Source organism: Furipterus horrens, unplaced genomic scaffold (genome assembly GCF_987537825.1).
Source record: "Furipterus horrens unplaced genomic scaffold, mFurHor1.1.pri manual_scaffold_4, whole genome shotgun sequence".
Lineage (NCBI taxonomy): Eukaryota > Metazoa > Chordata > Mammalia > Chiroptera > Furipteridae > Furipterus > Furipterus horrens.
In genome coordinates, this window is record NW_028327174.1 from 68,840,445 (window position 1) to 68,859,078 (window position 18,634).

An 18,634-nucleotide genomic window follows, 5' to 3' on the forward strand; every position below is an offset into this window, starting at 1 on the left:
TAATGGACAAAAAAGAAACTATCAAAAATGTTCCTTAGGAGCCTGCTTTTTCTGCATAATCTTCAAATCTGAAAGGTTATTAAAATTGTTATTTCCCCTATTCTTCCCTCACACTAATGTTAATACACAGATATGAAAGCAGACTTAAGGAAATTATGACTTATCTGCAAACATGAGACAGCTTTAAGCAAGAATATTGGCCCTGCTTTGTATTATAGCCACATGTTCCTACTTTTTGAACAACCTTGAAAAATAAATATTTGAACTACAATCTTCAATAAAGTCCCTCTACATTTGTTGTCAGTCTTAATCACCTTTTGCTTGTCTGCTTAGTGCTTTTAGCTCTTAGATGTTGCACCTGGAGATTCTAGCTTGCTTTATGATGTAGGTTTATATGGCCTTTAATTGAAAGCAAACCGCCTTAGATAATGCAGTGACAACAATGTTACAAGGTCCACTTTCCGTTAAAAAGCAAATAGAAATATTAGGCTGTTCTCTAAAATGAAGAAAAACACTAAAAATACACCACAATCCTCCTTTATCAGAGATACAAGCCCACAGTCTAAAATGCCTCATTTGTGCCTTTTCTCCCCCCTGACCGGAGTGGGGAGTGCGAAGGGCTATAGTTCTCAATGATTAATTTTTCCTCACTATATGATTTTTCTCTGCTCAAAGAAAGACTTTAATCATACAATATGTTAAAATATTATATTCATACTACTATAGTAACTATCAATTTTAACCCCAAGTTTTACTTAATATTGTTATTATTACTTGGTGAAAGGATTTCATTAAAAAACAAGTACAACTGAATATGGAAGGATGACAGAAACATACACCTCATTCCTAAGCAGTGTTTGCTCCTTTTCTGTATCGGTTAAATTAAGTTTGTAAAATGACAGGAAGAAAAGGCAACATAAAAGGTATCTTTAAGGCAACGCAATTTCTATGTAAGATAGTTTCATGTTTTTAAATAGCAATATGACAACTGATCAAAAAAGCAGCAGCTGGTTAACATATGCTAGGGGCTCTGTCTGCATGACTGTGTACAACATGTGAATGGCTATCTCTACAGTTACAGTGTACAGCTTGAGTGGTTGAACTAGAGTTGCATGTACCAATGAAATATTTTTTTTAAAAAGGGGAGAAAATTACTGTTGATGGGAATGTTAATGAAACAAATGAAAGGTTTTGGAATATACAAAAAATAAATTAAAAAAAAACTTAGCACTGTCTCCAAAAACTGAGACATTTCAGTTAACATCAAAACTGTTACACTAAGGGGAAAGAGACTAGAAATACTTTTCCAAGCATCTAACAATGATTGTCAAATAGAGCAGGAAAAGCATTCAAGGTTAAATAGTTAAATGTATACAATGGAGGAATACCATCTCTACATCTCTACCCAAATGTCTTTGATTTTAGAGAAAAACCAATTAGCCTCTTTTTGGTTTAATAAAAGACACTGGACAAATGAGATCCATTCTTAAAACAACTAAACAGCTCTTACTAGCCAAATATCCCCTGTATAGTAGGCACAGAGAAGGGCCTCAAACATGGTTTTATTTTGACAAGCATCATACAAATGTACAGAGGTACAAATGTGCCTAGTACTTCATGGAGCTGCTGCTCTGCAGTTGATTGCACTGTAGCAGCAGGACTGTATTAATTACACTGTGTGTGTCATTAACAATTTTTCTAACTGGGGGCAAACAACCCAATATAGACTAAAAATAAAACAAAAAGGTCTCCTTTATAATTTGGTCATATTAATATTCAACATAATTCTGACATATGTATGTCACTAAGCAAATCATTTAAACTAGACTTGGGAGATACTATCTAAACACTGGGGTCTTAAGAACAAGAAATTTAATGGTAGTGTGAACCTATCTGTTCATTGTGCTCAAAACAGAACAGAACCATTTTCTCGTATATTAAAAAGTCACTGGAATGTTTTTTTCAATGGAAAAGCAGGTTCAAAATAAGAAAGTATTGATACAGTTGTAGTGAATATGCCTAGCTCCTACTTCAGCCCTTTCCCACCAGGGTGTAAAAAGTGAATAAAGACAGCAACATATTTTAAAAAGTTAACTTATATTAAAAAAATATTTTGTTTATAAACAATTTTAATACTACAAAGTAGTACTTCAATACAAAGTAGTTCAAATATTAACTGTTCTTTAAACTGTTAAACTTTATTATAAATTAAAATTTCTTTACAAAAAAATTGCACATAATATTGACCACTCTTAGGTTCTGATGCACTGGCATTTGCAATAGTTTCTTTAATCTTCAAGTTAAACAGTCTCGGCAAGGAGTCCAGAACGTAGAAAGGGCAATAAACAACCCCCTCTTAGAGCACTCAAGTGCAACTAGCAGACTTGTGGCCATGGATGGCAGTTACACTTTCCTTAAGATGGACTGCTTAAGTTTAAATCCTGAAATGAAGAATCTCAAAAGGTTTAAAGAGGAAGAACTAAAAGGGACTGCCTGCTTTTTACTGTAAACTCAGCCCTGAAAATTAAATCCTAAACAAGACTCTCTCAGGCATCAGAGTGTCAAGTGAATCAGGACTAGCAAAACATAAAGGGAGAAAAAAAATAAAAACAAAACAAAGCAAAATTAAATATATGTCAGTCACTTTGAGGAACTATACTTACGTACATGATGTTATGAGAATCTGGCAGAGCCTAGAGGCAGATCAAACAGGAAGTTCATTTATCCAGCCGAAGAGGGTCATGTTCTTTGCTTCCGATTTTGAGGATAAGATATTGTAGGGGACTTGATATGATCAGTAATGCTTGTCTGTATTACACAGACCTTAGCCAGGGATCAGCCTAATCTTGAAGGATCATTCAAATAATTTTGGCAATTATTATAAGGACTTAGAACTGACTGTGCACCCAGTGTTCAGTGATTCTTGCTTTCTGTTTTGTTAACTGTTTAAATTTAAGAGCTCATTTAGGCTGACTCCAATCTCTTGGCACTTGGAAACTAGTTTTCTCAGGTTATCAGTTTTACCTCCTTCTGAAGCTTCAAACAAGAGTTGCTGTAAAAGACAGGGAAGCATAGAAGTAAGACTTAGCTAGATTCTGAGCATTACCACATCAATGGATATGGCACATGCAGAAAATTATAGGAAAACTTCAAGATAAAATAAAAGGTAAAAAGCATTACATCTTTCCACAGTGATGCACAAAGAGGTAACTTCTGTAAGGCTCTCTGATATAAACGGTGGACCTATAAAGATAGATATACACACAATTCCATCAGGAAACGTGATGAAAAACACCTTCATAATACTATTTGAATAACACTTCAAAATGTGTATAACACTCTAGACAAAATGGTTACATTGGGTTTGGGAGTTTCCAAACATTTAGAGAATTCTTGGAATGTTAACTTCTACGTTTTATTCCTCTTAAATTGGAAAGTCAACAAAAGGGGGCAGAATAGCTTTTAAAAAGTGACCCATCTGATAGGCAATCATGGCTTACCTCTCTTTGTCCCTTTAAAACAATCTCAGCAGCAATGGCTCTAAGAAAAAAAAAAAAAAAAAGAATATAGAAAAGGGGAAAGAAATTACATATCTTTGAACAAAATGATATCCTACCACTGGCAGAATACTGACTGTGGGAATCTGAGTACAAAACTTCCTGAAAGTAACAGGCTAAACTTCCAAGGAGGGTAACCTATAGTGAAAAGAAAAATTCAACAATTTTTATCAACTTTACAAGAATAAAGCAGACCAGTGTTTTGAACATAAATAACGTTCAAGAAAAATACTCATATAAAATTACTCATAAAAATACCTGGCACTATCACCTTGAAAAGAAAGAGAACATCACACTACAAGTGAGGGAAACCCCTGAATTTCAAAAGGGGTGGTCTTAAAATGTATGCAATAGATTTGTTTGTTTGATAACAGTATTGCTATTTGCATGTTCTCCTTGAAGAAAAATTACAACTCTATCCATTTTGCTTTTAAAAGCAATTGTTGATGAACACTCCCTCACTCTGAATATAAAACTTCAGCGAGTGTCAAAAAAAAAAAAAAAAAAAAAAAAAAAAACTGAATTAAAGATCTGTCCAGGAAAAAACAAACAAACAAAAACAACAGATGGCATTTAAAATTTACCTGTCTGGAGCAAAACTTACAAATAAAAGCAATAGCTATAAAAATATGTACATGATTGTTGCATTACATTTTCCAGGTGGCCAGGCATGTTGGGATATTATATGTAAACATCTTGGCTTGAAGTTTCAGAATCTGAACATTGCTTTCTTCCCATTCATGATGAAGTAGCCTGCGAAGTATATTCAGGAAAATGAACAAGTGCAGGGAACTCCAAATGTGCTCTATGAACAGAATGTTTATGAGGTTACAATTTCCAGTTAATTTAATTCCATCAAGGCTATTCAAGTATTTGTAGAATGCCTCTTACAAAAATTACCCTGAAACAGGAACATGCAAACTAACAAGACTCATTCCATCTTCAACAAACTAAAATAAGGCCCATGTAGTCCTACAGAATACTAAAGCATTCTCTCCAAATTACACTCGCTGTGCCCTCTCCCCAAAATTTTCTAAAATAATGACCTGATACATTAATGCAATTTCCCGGTATTTTTCTCTCTTCATTAAACAAGTATACTTAACTGTGAATGTTTCTTGAGATAAAATGTAAGTACACTAATTATTAAATCCTCAATACTGAAAAGAAGGACATGGGAATAAGTATCAAAACACAGAAGTGAAGCTTTACCAGAAAAAGCCTAGTGTAACAGAAACTAGTCAAAAAAATCACATTTTCTATTTCACATGTTTTATCAAGGTAACATTCAATAATACAAATTTCTGTAATTAGTTTCTGTATAGTAGCATGCTTTCTAAGAATTTTTATTCTAAAACTCTATGGCTATTTTTATCAAAACCTCAGGCTTTTATTTAAATGTTTTCCAATCTCTTATATCATCTTTCCACATACAAGCTATGTGGAATGTAAATACTTTGAAACACAAAGGGAAATTTGATAAATATTTTAGGTACCTATGACCAATCTTGACAAAACAAACTTAGAAACATAAGACACAACTGATGCACTGAGAAAGACTGAACAATTAAGAATCCAAAGCATTAGCATGTAGGGTAACTTTTGAATTAAAAAGCAAAATTATTGAGGATAACAATGGGTTTTCTCTATCAGAGAAGAGAAAGTACAAAGAAATGCTCAAAAATCTCCTAAATGAATATGTGAAATCCCTAGATAAACGTTTCTCAATTGTGATCTGACAGCTCAAGGTCAGGAATCTCCATTGGATTCCTGGTACATGCTAATATTTGAGATCAACTGACCTATCTGGAAATAAGTCATAGTAACCAAAATATTTACATATATAGAGGGCTACGATCTCTGTAACATTTTTAAAATCTCGTAAATAATGTCCCTTTGCCATGTAAAACACACTTAGTGCTTATAATACTCAATACGTGTGCTAAAAACAGATGGTATGTGCCTAGGAAACACAGATGAACTTTACTGAATTATATGCTCTCTTGTAGCCTGTGCAGTTTTCTGAAGTAACCAGATTTTTATACTGACTTTTACATGAGTAGCTATCTATTGCTTAACAACTCTAAAACTGAAGTCGTATATATCAATGAAGAAGTAGTTGAAAGAAAAGACTGTTCTTACCAAGCTTAAGAATAATTTTATATGCAAAGCCTACACTATTGGGCTGACAACCAAAATAATTTTATTTTTTCTTACCTCAGTGCAAGTCCGGAATTAGTTGGCATAATTGTGCAAAACCGTTCCAAGGTTTTAGAATGCTGGGTCTTTGGAACACAACTCAAATAAAAGTAAATAACCTGAAAATATTGAGGAGAGAGGAAAAATAAATGCAACAAGATGTGAAATCCAATTACCTATGTGTTTCAATGACAAAACCAAAATGGTCTTTAAGACATGAATGTATAAATTATAATAATGCATGAGGCTATGAGTTACAGTTCCTACCATTAATTTTATTAGTAATTTTCCAATATGAATTAGGAAATATGGTCTAGTGATGACAGCCATGGACTGAGAACTCTGACAAGAAGTCAGAAGTCCAAGTTTTCATTCCTGAGTCTACCTTTACTTGCTGTATAGCTGGGCAAGTCATAGGGCTAATAATACCTGCCACATCTTGCTCATGGAATGCCAATGTGTAAATGACTTAATGTCCATAAAGTAGTTTGAGATCCTGGGATAAAGAATCGCATAGAAGTACAAAGCATAATAATTGGTCATCTTGATCAGCAGTAAAACCACCCTACCAAAAATAATTAAACACATATATTTTAGTTTATATTGAGCTTTTAGTCTACGTTAGCCTACAATGCACTGAATGGAAGGGGTCTCTGAAAGTTTTTTTGAAAAAAACCTTTCATTGCTTATAAGATAAACTTATAAATATATCATTAGTCAGAATCTATTGTTAAAATTCAAAATAGCTTCTAATTTCAGCTTTTTTATGCCCTATGAATAGCTATATTTCCTTGACAAAACTTAACAGAGAGCAGCTACACTGTGTAAGTCCATTCTTATTTTTTGTGAAGTTACAGAATTTCTCATTCAGTAAAATTTCCAACTATTCCAGCAAAACATTAAAGAAATAACTATCATTACTTCTTTTATTAACAGTTTTTTAAAGATTGATTTTATTTATTTACTTTTAGAGAGAAGTAAAGGGAGGGAGAAAGAGAAGGAGAAAAACAGCAATGTGCGAGATACATCGCTCAGTTGCCTCTTGCACAACTCCAACCGGGGACCCAGCCCGCAACTTAGGCATATGTCCTGACCTGGAATTAAACAGGCAAACTTTCGGTTTGCAGGCCGGGACTCAATCCACTGAGCCACACGAGCCTGGGCCAATTACTTCTTTTGATCATTCTTCTTTAACGTGTATTAAACCTTAACATCTCTTCAATTTTGGTTAATTGTTAAATTTTCTTAAATATACCATTAACTAATATGTACATTTTATCTTAACTGAACCTTACAGGGATCTTCCTAGGATTGAAAAGAGGTAAGTAGTAAACATGATCAAGAATAACAGCATCATAGAATTGTACACTTGAAACCTATATAATCTCATGAACCAATGTCACCCAATAAATTTAATTAAGAACAGATAATAATAGTAAATGGCTAGAAAAGCGATCCTAGGAAAAGTTCTCTTGATATAAAACAGAAGTTTTGCTGTCATTTAAATGTGCAAACACCTAAAGAAAAAAAGTTCTGAGTTCTTACCCTATTATGAAATTCATAGTTGGACCAGTAATCAGCACTGCTAAAAGGAATGGGATATCGGGCAGGAACTGTAACCAAACATCTATTCACTAAATCAGTAAACAATCTGAATTCTTGGGCTTTGTTTCTGGATCCAGCAGCTCTATTATTGGCAAAGACAAGATAACTGCCAAAAGAAAAATATTTTCATTTAGAATTAGGCCAGTAATTCTCTCACTAAGAAAGCCAATCACCCCTGTACCCACCATATCCCCGTATTCCAAATACCATTCTTATTAAGAGGAACTAAACTTACTCCATCCAAATCTTCTGCACTATATCAGATCTCATGGCCACCCCTAATGCTGCCTCATATGCCTCCACTGTCTCTTTAATACTTGATTGAAGAGGATGACAAAGGCTGTTTAAAAAATGAAGGAAAACATTGTATGTCTACAGCTCAATTCTATTAAGTAAAGGAACGACAAAGTATATTTTAAACATTACAGATATTATTACAATGGAATCCTTCTTTTGATCTTTCTTCTTTAATAATGTATAAACCTTAGCATCCCTTCAATTTTGCTTCAATGAGTTTAACATAAGGTTGATTTTAACAGTGTAATACAGTATATAATAAATAACAAATGCAAGCCTAGTATGCTCAACATTTCTCTCTACAGCAGATGTCTCACCAGTAAATCAGCCACAAATAAGGAACTTGGTGGTTAAACATCTCATCATCAAAATTCCCTTTACATAAACGGGCTGGAATGTCAAGTGGTCCTGGGATATTTAAGAGATATCTGAAAGAAAAAAAAAAATCTTTGAAATTATGCCCATACACGCATGAACTACTAATCTTTAAAAAAAAACCCTCATTTTCAACTTAAATTTCCTTGGTATATTTTTCTAAGGTAATGAGACTTTAATTTTACATGTATACCATACTGCTTTCGTCACATCTCTTGCATCACATATTTATTATTTCCTAAAATAAATTTTTTAGTCTATCCCCAAAATTAAACAAACCACAATAATTATCTAATTAAACCTAATTAAAAACAGAAAATAACAAATGAGACTACCAAACATAAAATTTTCCCACAAAATCTGTGCTTTCTTGTAAAAGTTTTTAAAAGTTACAGAACTTAAATTATTTAAAAACAATCTCTCCCATACAAACATACACATACCATTACAGGTTTAATTTTAGACATGATATCATATATTCTGTAACATATTGGCCCATAAAGCACATGTCAAAAATGTCCAAGATCAAATAAGATTGGGAAATACTGAAAACTACAGTCCCCTCCTGAAAAGCCACAATACATATTAATATAGTAAAGGCTCTAAAAAATCAATTAGTAAAGAAATCTATTTGATTTTAACTAATTCAAGTCCCCCACCCCCAAATATATGTGAATTTGTGTGTATTATACCGACATCCTCAGGAACCATGTTTTTAAAGGAAATACAGTATTCCCTCACTTATCGCAGGTATTACATTCTAGACCCCACCACCACCGCGATAGGTGAAAATCCGTGAAGTAGGAACCTTACATTTAATTAGTATTTATATATTTTAAGGCTTTATAAATCCTTCTCACACTTATAAACCGTTCCCAGTACCTTAACCTTTTCCACACTTTTATAAACACTACTTATGTTCTTAAAACATATTCTACATTCTTAAACCTACGTAACTTTAACAACATATGTATAGAGTACCACAAAATCCCACGATATAGCGAAAAATCTGTGATAAATAATTAAATATAATATTTTTAAAAATCCCACGATACAGTGAGGCCACGATAAGTGAACCGCGATAGAGAGGGACTGCTGTACATTGACCTCAACAATGACACACAAGTATAACTATTTACATTGGATTTAAAATTATTTCAAGGAGCTAAATTATAATGGATTAGAGAGGCTGCATTGTGGGTCTAGGGGTGGAGCGGGGGGAGAAGGACTATAAGAAAGGAAAAATGGGACATCTGAAAGTTAGGTTATCACCTCAACTTGACCATAACTAGCTATATTACCATGAGTTAATCACTTAACTTCTAAGGGTATTAGTTTTTTTCAACTGAAAACTGAGGTAAGCGATAACTTCGAATCTAATCTTATCTCTAGGCTAACTTCAGTAAATGAAATTCATAGCTATCCACTATTTTCAAATTGATTTGAAATACATGAAAATTGCCCCACCTAGTTTTTTGCCTTTATAATAAATGTTACATAGAAAAGAAAACGATAAAATCAAACTCTGGGTAAATACTAGAGTTCTAAGTATTTTACTTTAGAATTTCTACTCATGAAATAAAAAAATAAGATTTTGAACCTATTAACAGAGCTGACTTCTATTAATAAGCAGTGTCTATATTTATTTTTAAAATTATTACCCGTAAGTATTACAATGCCTAAAACTGTCTCACTGACTGCTGTTCTCCTAATATTAGGATCAAAAAAGATTTCCTAAATTAACAGAAATGCGCACTCTGGGTAAATAAGAATTTCTGTACTACCTAAAAATAATATAAGCCCAGGATATATCTTTTCTTGTAACTCTTAGTGAATTATAAATTATGACTTCTCCCACAAAAAAATTTAATGAAGATGACTTAGTAAACAATGAGAAGATAATTTGGAGACAACCTACTTTTTAAATTTTTATTGACACTGTTATTTATTCTGCTTTGTAAGATGACATTAAGACGATATGAAGATCACTGATTACTTACTATAGCAAAAACTGGTTAGTAACATCTTTTAAGCTAAATCAATTATCTCCATGCATAAGGGGAGACCAGACCTAGCAAGTGTGTAATAAGTTTGGTTTAGTTTTGGATTTATCCTGTTCTGGATTTTAAGAAGTTCAAGCAATCTAAAAAAAAATTTTTTAAAAGAGAAGTTTAAGCAATCTAATTTAAACAGGAACAAAGTCCACACGGGAAAGTTGAACAATATCTAAATCCCTTATAGAACAGTTTAATTCCCTTAGTTTGCATTTTAAATTATTCTTTTGTAATTTATTCTAAGATTATTAATCTATTGGGTTGACCAAAAAGTTCATTTGTATAGTAGCATTTAGTTGTCTTTATCATCATCTGAAACGTTTTTGTTAGATAGTTTTGTGACAGCTGTCATACCAGCATGCATTAAAAAAAAAAACACGCAACTGAGATCTTAGGTCAAGATGGAGATGTAAACACAGCTCGCCTCCTTGAACAACCACACCAAAATTACAACTAAACTACAGACCAATAATCACTCAGAACCCTCAGAAACTGAGCTGAATGGAAATCCAACAACTATGAAACTAAAAAAACCACATTGATCCATGTGGAGACATGGAACAGGCAGGTCCCACACCCATGTGTGGTGGATAAAAATTCAGGAGGAATTTCTCTGGAGCAAGGGGTCCCAGCCCCACAACTTACCCCCCAGCCCAGGGTACAAGTGCCAGGAAGATAAGCCTCCATAACTTCCGGCTATAAAAACAAGCAGGATTGGCCCTGGCTGGTGTGGTTCAGTGGATTGAGCATCAGCCTGTGAACCAAAAGTTCACTAGTTTGAGTCCCAGTCAGGCCACATGCCGAGGTTGTGGGCCAGGTCCCCAGATGGGGGTGTGTGAGAGGAAACTGATCAATGTTTCTCTCACACACTGATGTTTCTTTCCCTCTCTCTAAAAATAAATAAATAAAATCTTAAAAAAATAAAACACAGCAGGATTGGAGTTGGTGAAGAAACTACTGGACTCTCTCGCAGTTCCTCTTAAATGGCCTGTGACGAACTTATGCAAACACTCTCCCTCTGAGCTCCAGCACCATTGGGATAGCAACTTCAAATGCACCAGTAACATACAGGGAGGAACTCAAGTGTCTGTCATCAGGGTGAGAGCCAGGGAAAAGCTCTTTCCCAGACAGAAAGGCATGCAGAGGCCATTGTGCCTTTACTGAACCCCCCTCCCACAGGCAGGAGCCATATCTGAGACTCCATCAACCTGACTTAAACTGTTTGCCCCACCCTCGAGTTTAACTGAGGCTATGCCCCACCCAACTTAAACGCCTGCCCCCAGTCCCGTACTGCAATCTAAGTGGCCCCAGGCACCAGCAGCAGCCAGCTTTGGATCACAATTTGGCTCCACCTGAGAATCTCCAAGTCCAACATAAGTACCAGACAGCTACAGATTGCTTTGTAGCCAGGCACTGTGGCCCTGGGCAGAACACAGGTGATTGCTGACCCTGACCTACACCACTTGAGAAAGTCCAGAGCCTGTGCACCCAGTGGAGAGCTACAGACCATACTGGAGCACCACCACCCTGTCCCTGCACAGCTGATCGTCCACGGATGACAGAATATGGTGGTCAGTGGTCACAGCCAGTCCTTGCAGCCCCTCCCATGGACCTGTCTACAGCAATCAGGGCTCAACTACAAGAGGAGGGTGTATGCAGCCCACAGGAGGACGCATCTTGAGTACCCAGTTGCGTGATAGGGAAGACTGTCCTACTGGACCCTACAGGACACCTACTACATTCGGCCACATTACCAAGACAGGGAGTCATAGCAGCTCTACCTAATACACAGAAACTAACATAGGAAGACTCCCAAAATAAGGAAACCAAGAAATATGTTGAAATGAAAAAACAGATCAAAACTACAGAAAAGGAACTAAGCAAAATGGAGATAACAATCTATCTGATGCAGAATTCAAAAAAAACACTGGTTACAAGGATGCTCAAGAAACTCAGTGAGTACTGCAACAGCATAAAAAAGATCCAGGCAGAAATGAAGGATATGCTAATGGAAATGAACAATTTACAGGGAATCAACAGTACAGTACATGAAGCCAAAAATCAAAATAATGATATGAAACACCAGGAAAAAAAAAAAAAAAAAAAAAAAAACCAAGAAGAACAAGAAGGAGGAAAAAGAATCCAAAAAAAATGAGGAGAGTTCAAGGAACCTTTGGGACAGCTTCAAGCGAACCAACATTCGCATAATAGGGTGCCAGAAAGGGAAGAGAAAGAGCAAGAAATAGGAAACTATTTGAAAAAATCATGAAAGAAAACTTTCCTGATTTGCTGACGGAAATAGACGTGCAAGTCCAGAAAGCACAGAGAGTCCCAAACAAGATGGACCCATACATGTCCACACTAAGACACATCATAATTAAAATGCCAAAGGTTAAAGATAAAGAGAAAAGCTTAACAGCAGCAAGAGAAAAGTAGTTAGTTACCTACAGGGGAGTTCCTATAAGACTGTTAGCTCTAGAGAAACTTTGCAGGATACAAGAGATTGGCAAGAAATATTCAAAGTCATGAAAAGCAAGGGCCTACAGCTGAGGTTGCTCTACCCAGCAAAGCTATCATTTATAATCCAAGGGCAGATAAAGAGTTTCCCAGACGGAAAAAAAATAAAGGAGTTCATCATCAACAAACCATTATTATATGAAATGTTAAAGGGACTTATTTAAGGAAAAGAAGATGATCAAAACTATGAACAATAAAATGGCAAAAATATATAAATCTATCAACAATTGAATCTAAAAAACAAATTAAGCAAACAAAAACAACAGAGACAGAATCATGGATATATAGACAGCATTTTGATGGTTATCAGATGGGAGGAGTGTTTGGGGGATTGGGTAAAGAGGCAAGGGGATTAAGAAGTATGAACTGGTAGTCACAGTATGGCCACGGGGATGTAAAATACAGTATAGGAAATGGAGTAGCTAAAGAACTTATACACATGACCCAAGAATATGAATAAATGTGGGAGGATTGCCTGAGGAGAGCAGGGAGTGCTGGGTAGGTGGGGCAACAGGGGAAACTTGGGACAACTGTAACAGCACAATCAATAAAGTATTTTTTTAAAAAACACACCTGAAACACAAAAAAAGATTTGTGCAGCATATGGAGAAGGTGCTGCAACTGATTAATTTCAAACAGTCAAAATTAGACCTTGTGGGAGATAGCTGACATACTCAAAATATACAAATCAGTATTTATTGGTGAAAATAAAAAATGTGTCTTTTATCTATTGGCCAAGCTAACAGATATAGCACAGGAGAAAGAATTTCAGGAAGAGTACTGAAATCTCTCCTGTTCCTAAACTGACTACCATAACAAGATAGATATAAAAGATTCAAGTCTAGGAAAGAATAGTGGCCCAAAACTTTTTTGCCAGATCTCCAGTAAAAGTGCCATGCACACAAAATACTCTACAGTGAATGGACCAGCCACTTAACAAAATGTGAGTTGTTTTAGAAATATGTTTTTATACAATATGTGTATACTGGGTGTGGACGGAGGGAGCCCCTAAGGAAAGAAAAATATTTGCAAGCATTACATTTGCATATATAAATAAACAAGATTTTATCTTCATTTATCAGTGTTTTCCCCAAGAAATTTTTTTAGGAGATATTCATCTTAGGCCTTCCTTCTATCATTCCTAACATAAAGTTCCAGAATATGACATGATAAAATAGTCTCCTCTGGATGCTACCCAGGATCAACAAACTACACCTGTTTTTGTAAATAAGGTTTTACGGGAATATAGTCATACACATTCATTTATACACTGTCTATGGCTTTTCTGCTACAATAGCATAGTTGACCAATAGTAACAAACCATATATGGCTTACAAGCCTAAAATATTTACTATCTGGCTCTTAAGAAAAAAGTTTTCTGATGACTAGAAAGAGGTAAGGAAGAAGGGGATTTTTAAAAGAATCATTCTTCATGATTTGCTATGACCTCTACTGCTGTTAGAAAAAAAAACTCACAGTAAAACAAAAGCAGCAAATACAGAGCTCTACTGAGTTACTGAGAAAAGAATCCTATAAAATTTCTTACTCAATAACATTTCAGGTTAGAGCAGTTCTCTTTAGAATATAAAAAAAAAAAAGCTTAAGGCAAATTATTTACATCTACTTTAGATCACCAAATAAATTAAAACTCATTCCCCCCACCAAAAAAACAAAAACACTTATTGTCTCAGGTAGTTCATTGCTATAAAATTACGCACCAAAATTAATAACAACAGATTAAAAACAATTAAAACCATGGTGTTAATATAAGCCTTCATTAGTGTCTTTAATCCAAAGAATATAAAGCATTTTACATCTTTCCATTTCTATTAAATTCTATTGCCTTCATAACAGTCTGAAAGGGCGTTCAAGTTATTTTTTTTAAATCAGTTTAGAAGTCAATCCACAAAAAAGTTTTAAAATCTTTCCACTGAACTACACTACACTATCTCTCATTCCTCCGCAAACCAAGAGTTCTGCAAACTTACCGCAACAGGTCCAAGTTACTATACTTCTCAAACCCAGGTTTAAAGAAGGATGCAATAAATTTCCGCAAAAATGGAAGAAGATTATCCCCTTGATTCTATTTTTAAAAGAGGAAGAACATACATTAGGTTTACAATGTTTAATTAAAATATTTCAAGGGAGGAAAAACCCCTAAAAAGATTTCACTGATTAGGTTTCTTAAGTTAGGTAGGGGGTAGAGATAACTTCTATATTCTGATTTCCAAATTAAATTCAACTAACCATTAAACAGGTTGATACCCCATACACCACAATCTCAAGTCGCAGTCACCAATTACCTGTTAAATTTCTTATATGTTTGGCACTGTGCTAGGTACTGGGACTCTTAAATCTGAGTAAGATATGATCCTGGCCCTGAAGGAGTTCTTTACATAGTACATAAAGCAGCTATAAACAAAATTAAAAAGCAATTTAATAAGTGTAATGGTAGAACTATGTATAGGGTATTATACAGCAGAGAAAAAACGAATATCTAACATAGTTTGCAAAGGGCAAAAGAACTAGGAAAAGCTTCCTGGAGAGTCTGATGCCTGAAACATCTTAAGAAATTGTGAAACATGAACATATTTAAACATTTAAGTCACTTCATTTTTTACCTGCAAGATGAAGAATTTGCACGTATGATAAAAAACCTCTGCATTCTGAGGATTTTTTTCAAATGCAGTAAGCCACACCGCCCTGGCTTTGTCATGCTGACTTGTTTGCAAATATAAAGCAACAAGGGCTTCCAACAACTGGCAGTTCATGGGACAAGATTCCAATAAACATTTACAAAGTTCTATTGCAGCCTCATACCTTAACAAAACAAAAACAAAAACAAAAAACAAAACAAAACAAAAAACATGTCTATACACATTTTTTAAATCAACTTTTAATACAAGGTTAACTGCTTGTCAATTAAGTTTTACCTTTCTAGCAGCTGGTGCAGAGCAATCATGTTTGTGTAAAGTGGAACACACACTTCTAGTCTTTCCTCAACAGTAAAGCTCTCATCTGTGCAAGCTTTCACCGCATCTATCCAAAAATATCACAATAACATGAATCAAACATAAAATGAATGATTTGACTGTTCTTTAAACTCTAAAAGGTCAACAGGAGAAGATGGCCCAACCCTTTGCTTGACCATCACCTTGAACCGAACTCCAGGCTGTCACTCTTACTCTCACTTTCCTGGTAAAAATAAAACTACCCAATATAACAAGTGTCCATACATTTATCCTAAACTCCTTAACACTGATCTAAAAAAAAAGAAAAAAGAAAAAGAAAAATCAAAGAACGAATTACCTTTTCATCTTTCTCTGATCCACTTCAAAAAAGGCCTTGACTGCTGTCACAGAGCCACTTAAATGTCTCCCCTAAACTAGATAGTTTCCTTACTCCTTCAAAATACATGTCTCCCTTGTAAAGAATTCTTTATTTGATCAGGCAAGCGAGTTCTTAGAGAATGGTACCATGCTTTACTTTGCACAACTGTCTCTATTTCCTCCTTGAGTAATGATAGTATGACTCCCAGATTTGCAGATGTTTAAAAGTGAATGTCATTCTGAAACTGCACATTTGAAGTTCACTTACAGGATCATGACTAAACAAACCTAAAAGCCTATCTCTACATTCATTTTAGTCAATTAGCATTTGATAATGTTCTTCCTCTTTTTTTCAATTTCTTCTTGTCTTTGTTTCTAAGAGACTGTTTATATTTCCTCTTGGTCTCATTCACTTACTCTTCTCCCTCTTATCCCTTACTACTATACTTTTAAATCTCCATTTCCGCAGAGGAAACATCTCACAACTTCAACTATTGAATAGTTTACTGTGAGAGCATATTAAAAACTGTAAAGCACTTTGTAATACAGTAACTTCTATGTTAATTAACTTTCAAATCCATTTCTATATCCGTAATTGTCCACTTAAGGTCCCTTTCCTTATTTCCTTCTGCCAACAGGCATTTCCAACTGGATGACCAATTACCACTCACAAATACCACTCCTACTACCAAAATCAGTCTTCCCAATTTACTCAGGACCCTGAATTCATGACTATTTCTTCTCTTCTTCCCTGACATTTACTCTGCTCTTACATCTCTATGTGCTAACTTTATATGCCTCTAATAAATACTCTCTCTCTCAGGCTATGGTTGGTTTTCCTATCTGTGATATCATTTCTCTTCAGCACACTTTTTCTTAAAGAACCTCGATTGCAGTCAAGTCTACCACACTTATTCTTGAAAACTTGGCATTATTTCCACTTACTAAAGTTAATTTCTACTATTTTCCAGTACAAAACTCTCGCTTTAATAAGGACTCTTCCTTCTAATCTCCCTTCAAATCCAATGTACTAATTCCTAACTACTTGTTGTTTTTTGTTTCCTTAGCTCCTTCTTTTCCTTCCTTTCTTCACTGGTTTATTCAATAAACATTTACTAAGCATTTAGTACACAGTCAGACATTATGAGCCTTAGAAAATAGAGGTCAGACAAGGGTCCTATCTTTGAAGAGGCACACTATGTCACATAGATGAGCTAAAAAATCCAGCTCCAAGTACTAATTCTTCTATGAAGACTTTCTTAATCATGCCATCCTACAATAAGCTTCTCCCTTTGGGTTTATGGCCTGTAACATATAATTTTATCAATCACAGATCTTAATCTCTTCTATAAGCATAGAATTTAAGACTACATACTAATATACAGTTATCTGGCTTCATTTGTTCATAATTATGTCAAATGTGTAGATTTTATCTTCTGAGTAGGCTACATACTTCTTAGTAAGAAGAAATAGTCTATACCTTATGTGTTCCACAGCAGATACATTATTTAGTATATAATAACAATCAGATTCATTAATTGATAAATTCAAATATTAATGATTTGAAAAAAGATATAATCTTTAACTTTCACCTTGATGGATTGCTTCCAGAGAATTACCTGATGCTGTGATTCTATCAACTCATTAAACCTATATAACCTATCAAGCTGATATCCTTTGCCTTAATCAGAAAAACTAATTACATGGTATATTAGTTCCTAGCATTTATAGATGTCAATGCACAACTTTTCTGATTCAATTTTTAATTTTCTAAACATTTATATAATAAAGAATGGAACTACAATTTGCAATATGTAAATCTGTTTTACTTAATTATAAAGAACTGTAATAAATAATTTATAAATATTTATACTTACCTTCAAAAACTGCTACCAACATATCAGGATTAGTCTTTACATCCTGAACTGTCTGCCACGGGATTATAAATGGTTCTGTGTTAACAATTCTTGAAGGATTGGCATTAGATGGATCATAAAGTTTTGAAGGGAGACTGTTGAATTCAATAAGATGTATGTAGGCCAGCCATGCCAAACATCGATCACTTGTTTTAAGATACTCAGCTACTATTCCATCATTAGCTGATTTCAATGCATTCTAGGTAAATAAAAAATATAATCTGAAAAATGTTTTTTAAAATCATCACTCGAATTCCTAAGATTGACATGTAAAGTCAACAAAGAATAAAACAGTTGTTATTTCTTTGGAGTGGTTCTTAAACATCTAAGTTAAAACTTTGAGTCATCAATTTTTTTTAATCAAAACTTTTTAGAGATATCAATACCAAATTAGCAATTTTTACTAGGCTTATAGAAGGCTCATGACATACTTAATGAAAAAGATTAAATTTATTGAACATTTTAAATGTCTTGTAATTCAAAATCTGATAAAGAAAAAAACAGTAAAAAAGAACTCCATACCCATAGAAAAGTTTCACTATGAACCAAAATTTTTTTTTCTTATTGTTTGAATATTGAAGTTTATTCTGGTGGGTAATGCACATATATTATTTTCATTTAAACCTCATAAACACTCTAAAGAAGGTGCTATCTCCACTAAGCAAATGAGGAAACAATCATAAACTTACCCAACTTCACACAACTTATAGTAAGTGGCAAAACAAGGAATTCAAATCTAAAGCCTGTGTATTCATCATTGAACAATGCTACCTGTAATGTTTTAG

General features: G+C 34.3%; 1 protein-coding gene across 1 annotated transcript in view; it reads right to left on the reverse strand.

Moving 5' to 3' along the window:
* Positions 1-2,600: 2,600 nt before the first annotated feature.
* The window catches only part of ZFC3H1 (zinc finger C3H1-type containing), a 56,337-nt gene continuing 40,303 nt past the window's right edge, over positions 2,601-18,634 (reverse strand). The window contains exons 24-35 of the mRNA XM_090273625.1: positions 17,811-18,048; positions 15,538-15,643; positions 15,226-15,424; positions 14,593-14,687; positions 7,976-8,086; positions 7,597-7,701; positions 7,302-7,467; positions 5,775-5,875; positions 4,209-4,310; positions 3,501-3,540; positions 3,181-3,243; positions 2,601-3,052 (exon numbers count right to left, since the gene is read on the reverse strand). Coding sequence (XP_090129751.1) covers positions 2,939-3,052; positions 3,181-3,243; positions 3,501-3,540; positions 4,209-4,310; positions 5,775-5,875; positions 7,302-7,467; positions 7,597-7,701; positions 7,976-8,086; positions 14,593-14,687; positions 15,226-15,424; positions 15,538-15,643; positions 17,811-18,048 — 1,440 coding nt within the window. The 3' untranslated portion in view covers positions 2,601-2,938. The remainder of the gene's footprint in view (positions 3,053-3,180; positions 3,244-3,500; positions 3,541-4,208; positions 4,311-5,774; positions 5,876-7,301; positions 7,468-7,596; positions 7,702-7,975; positions 8,087-14,592; positions 14,688-15,225; positions 15,425-15,537; positions 15,644-17,810; positions 18,049-18,634) is intronic.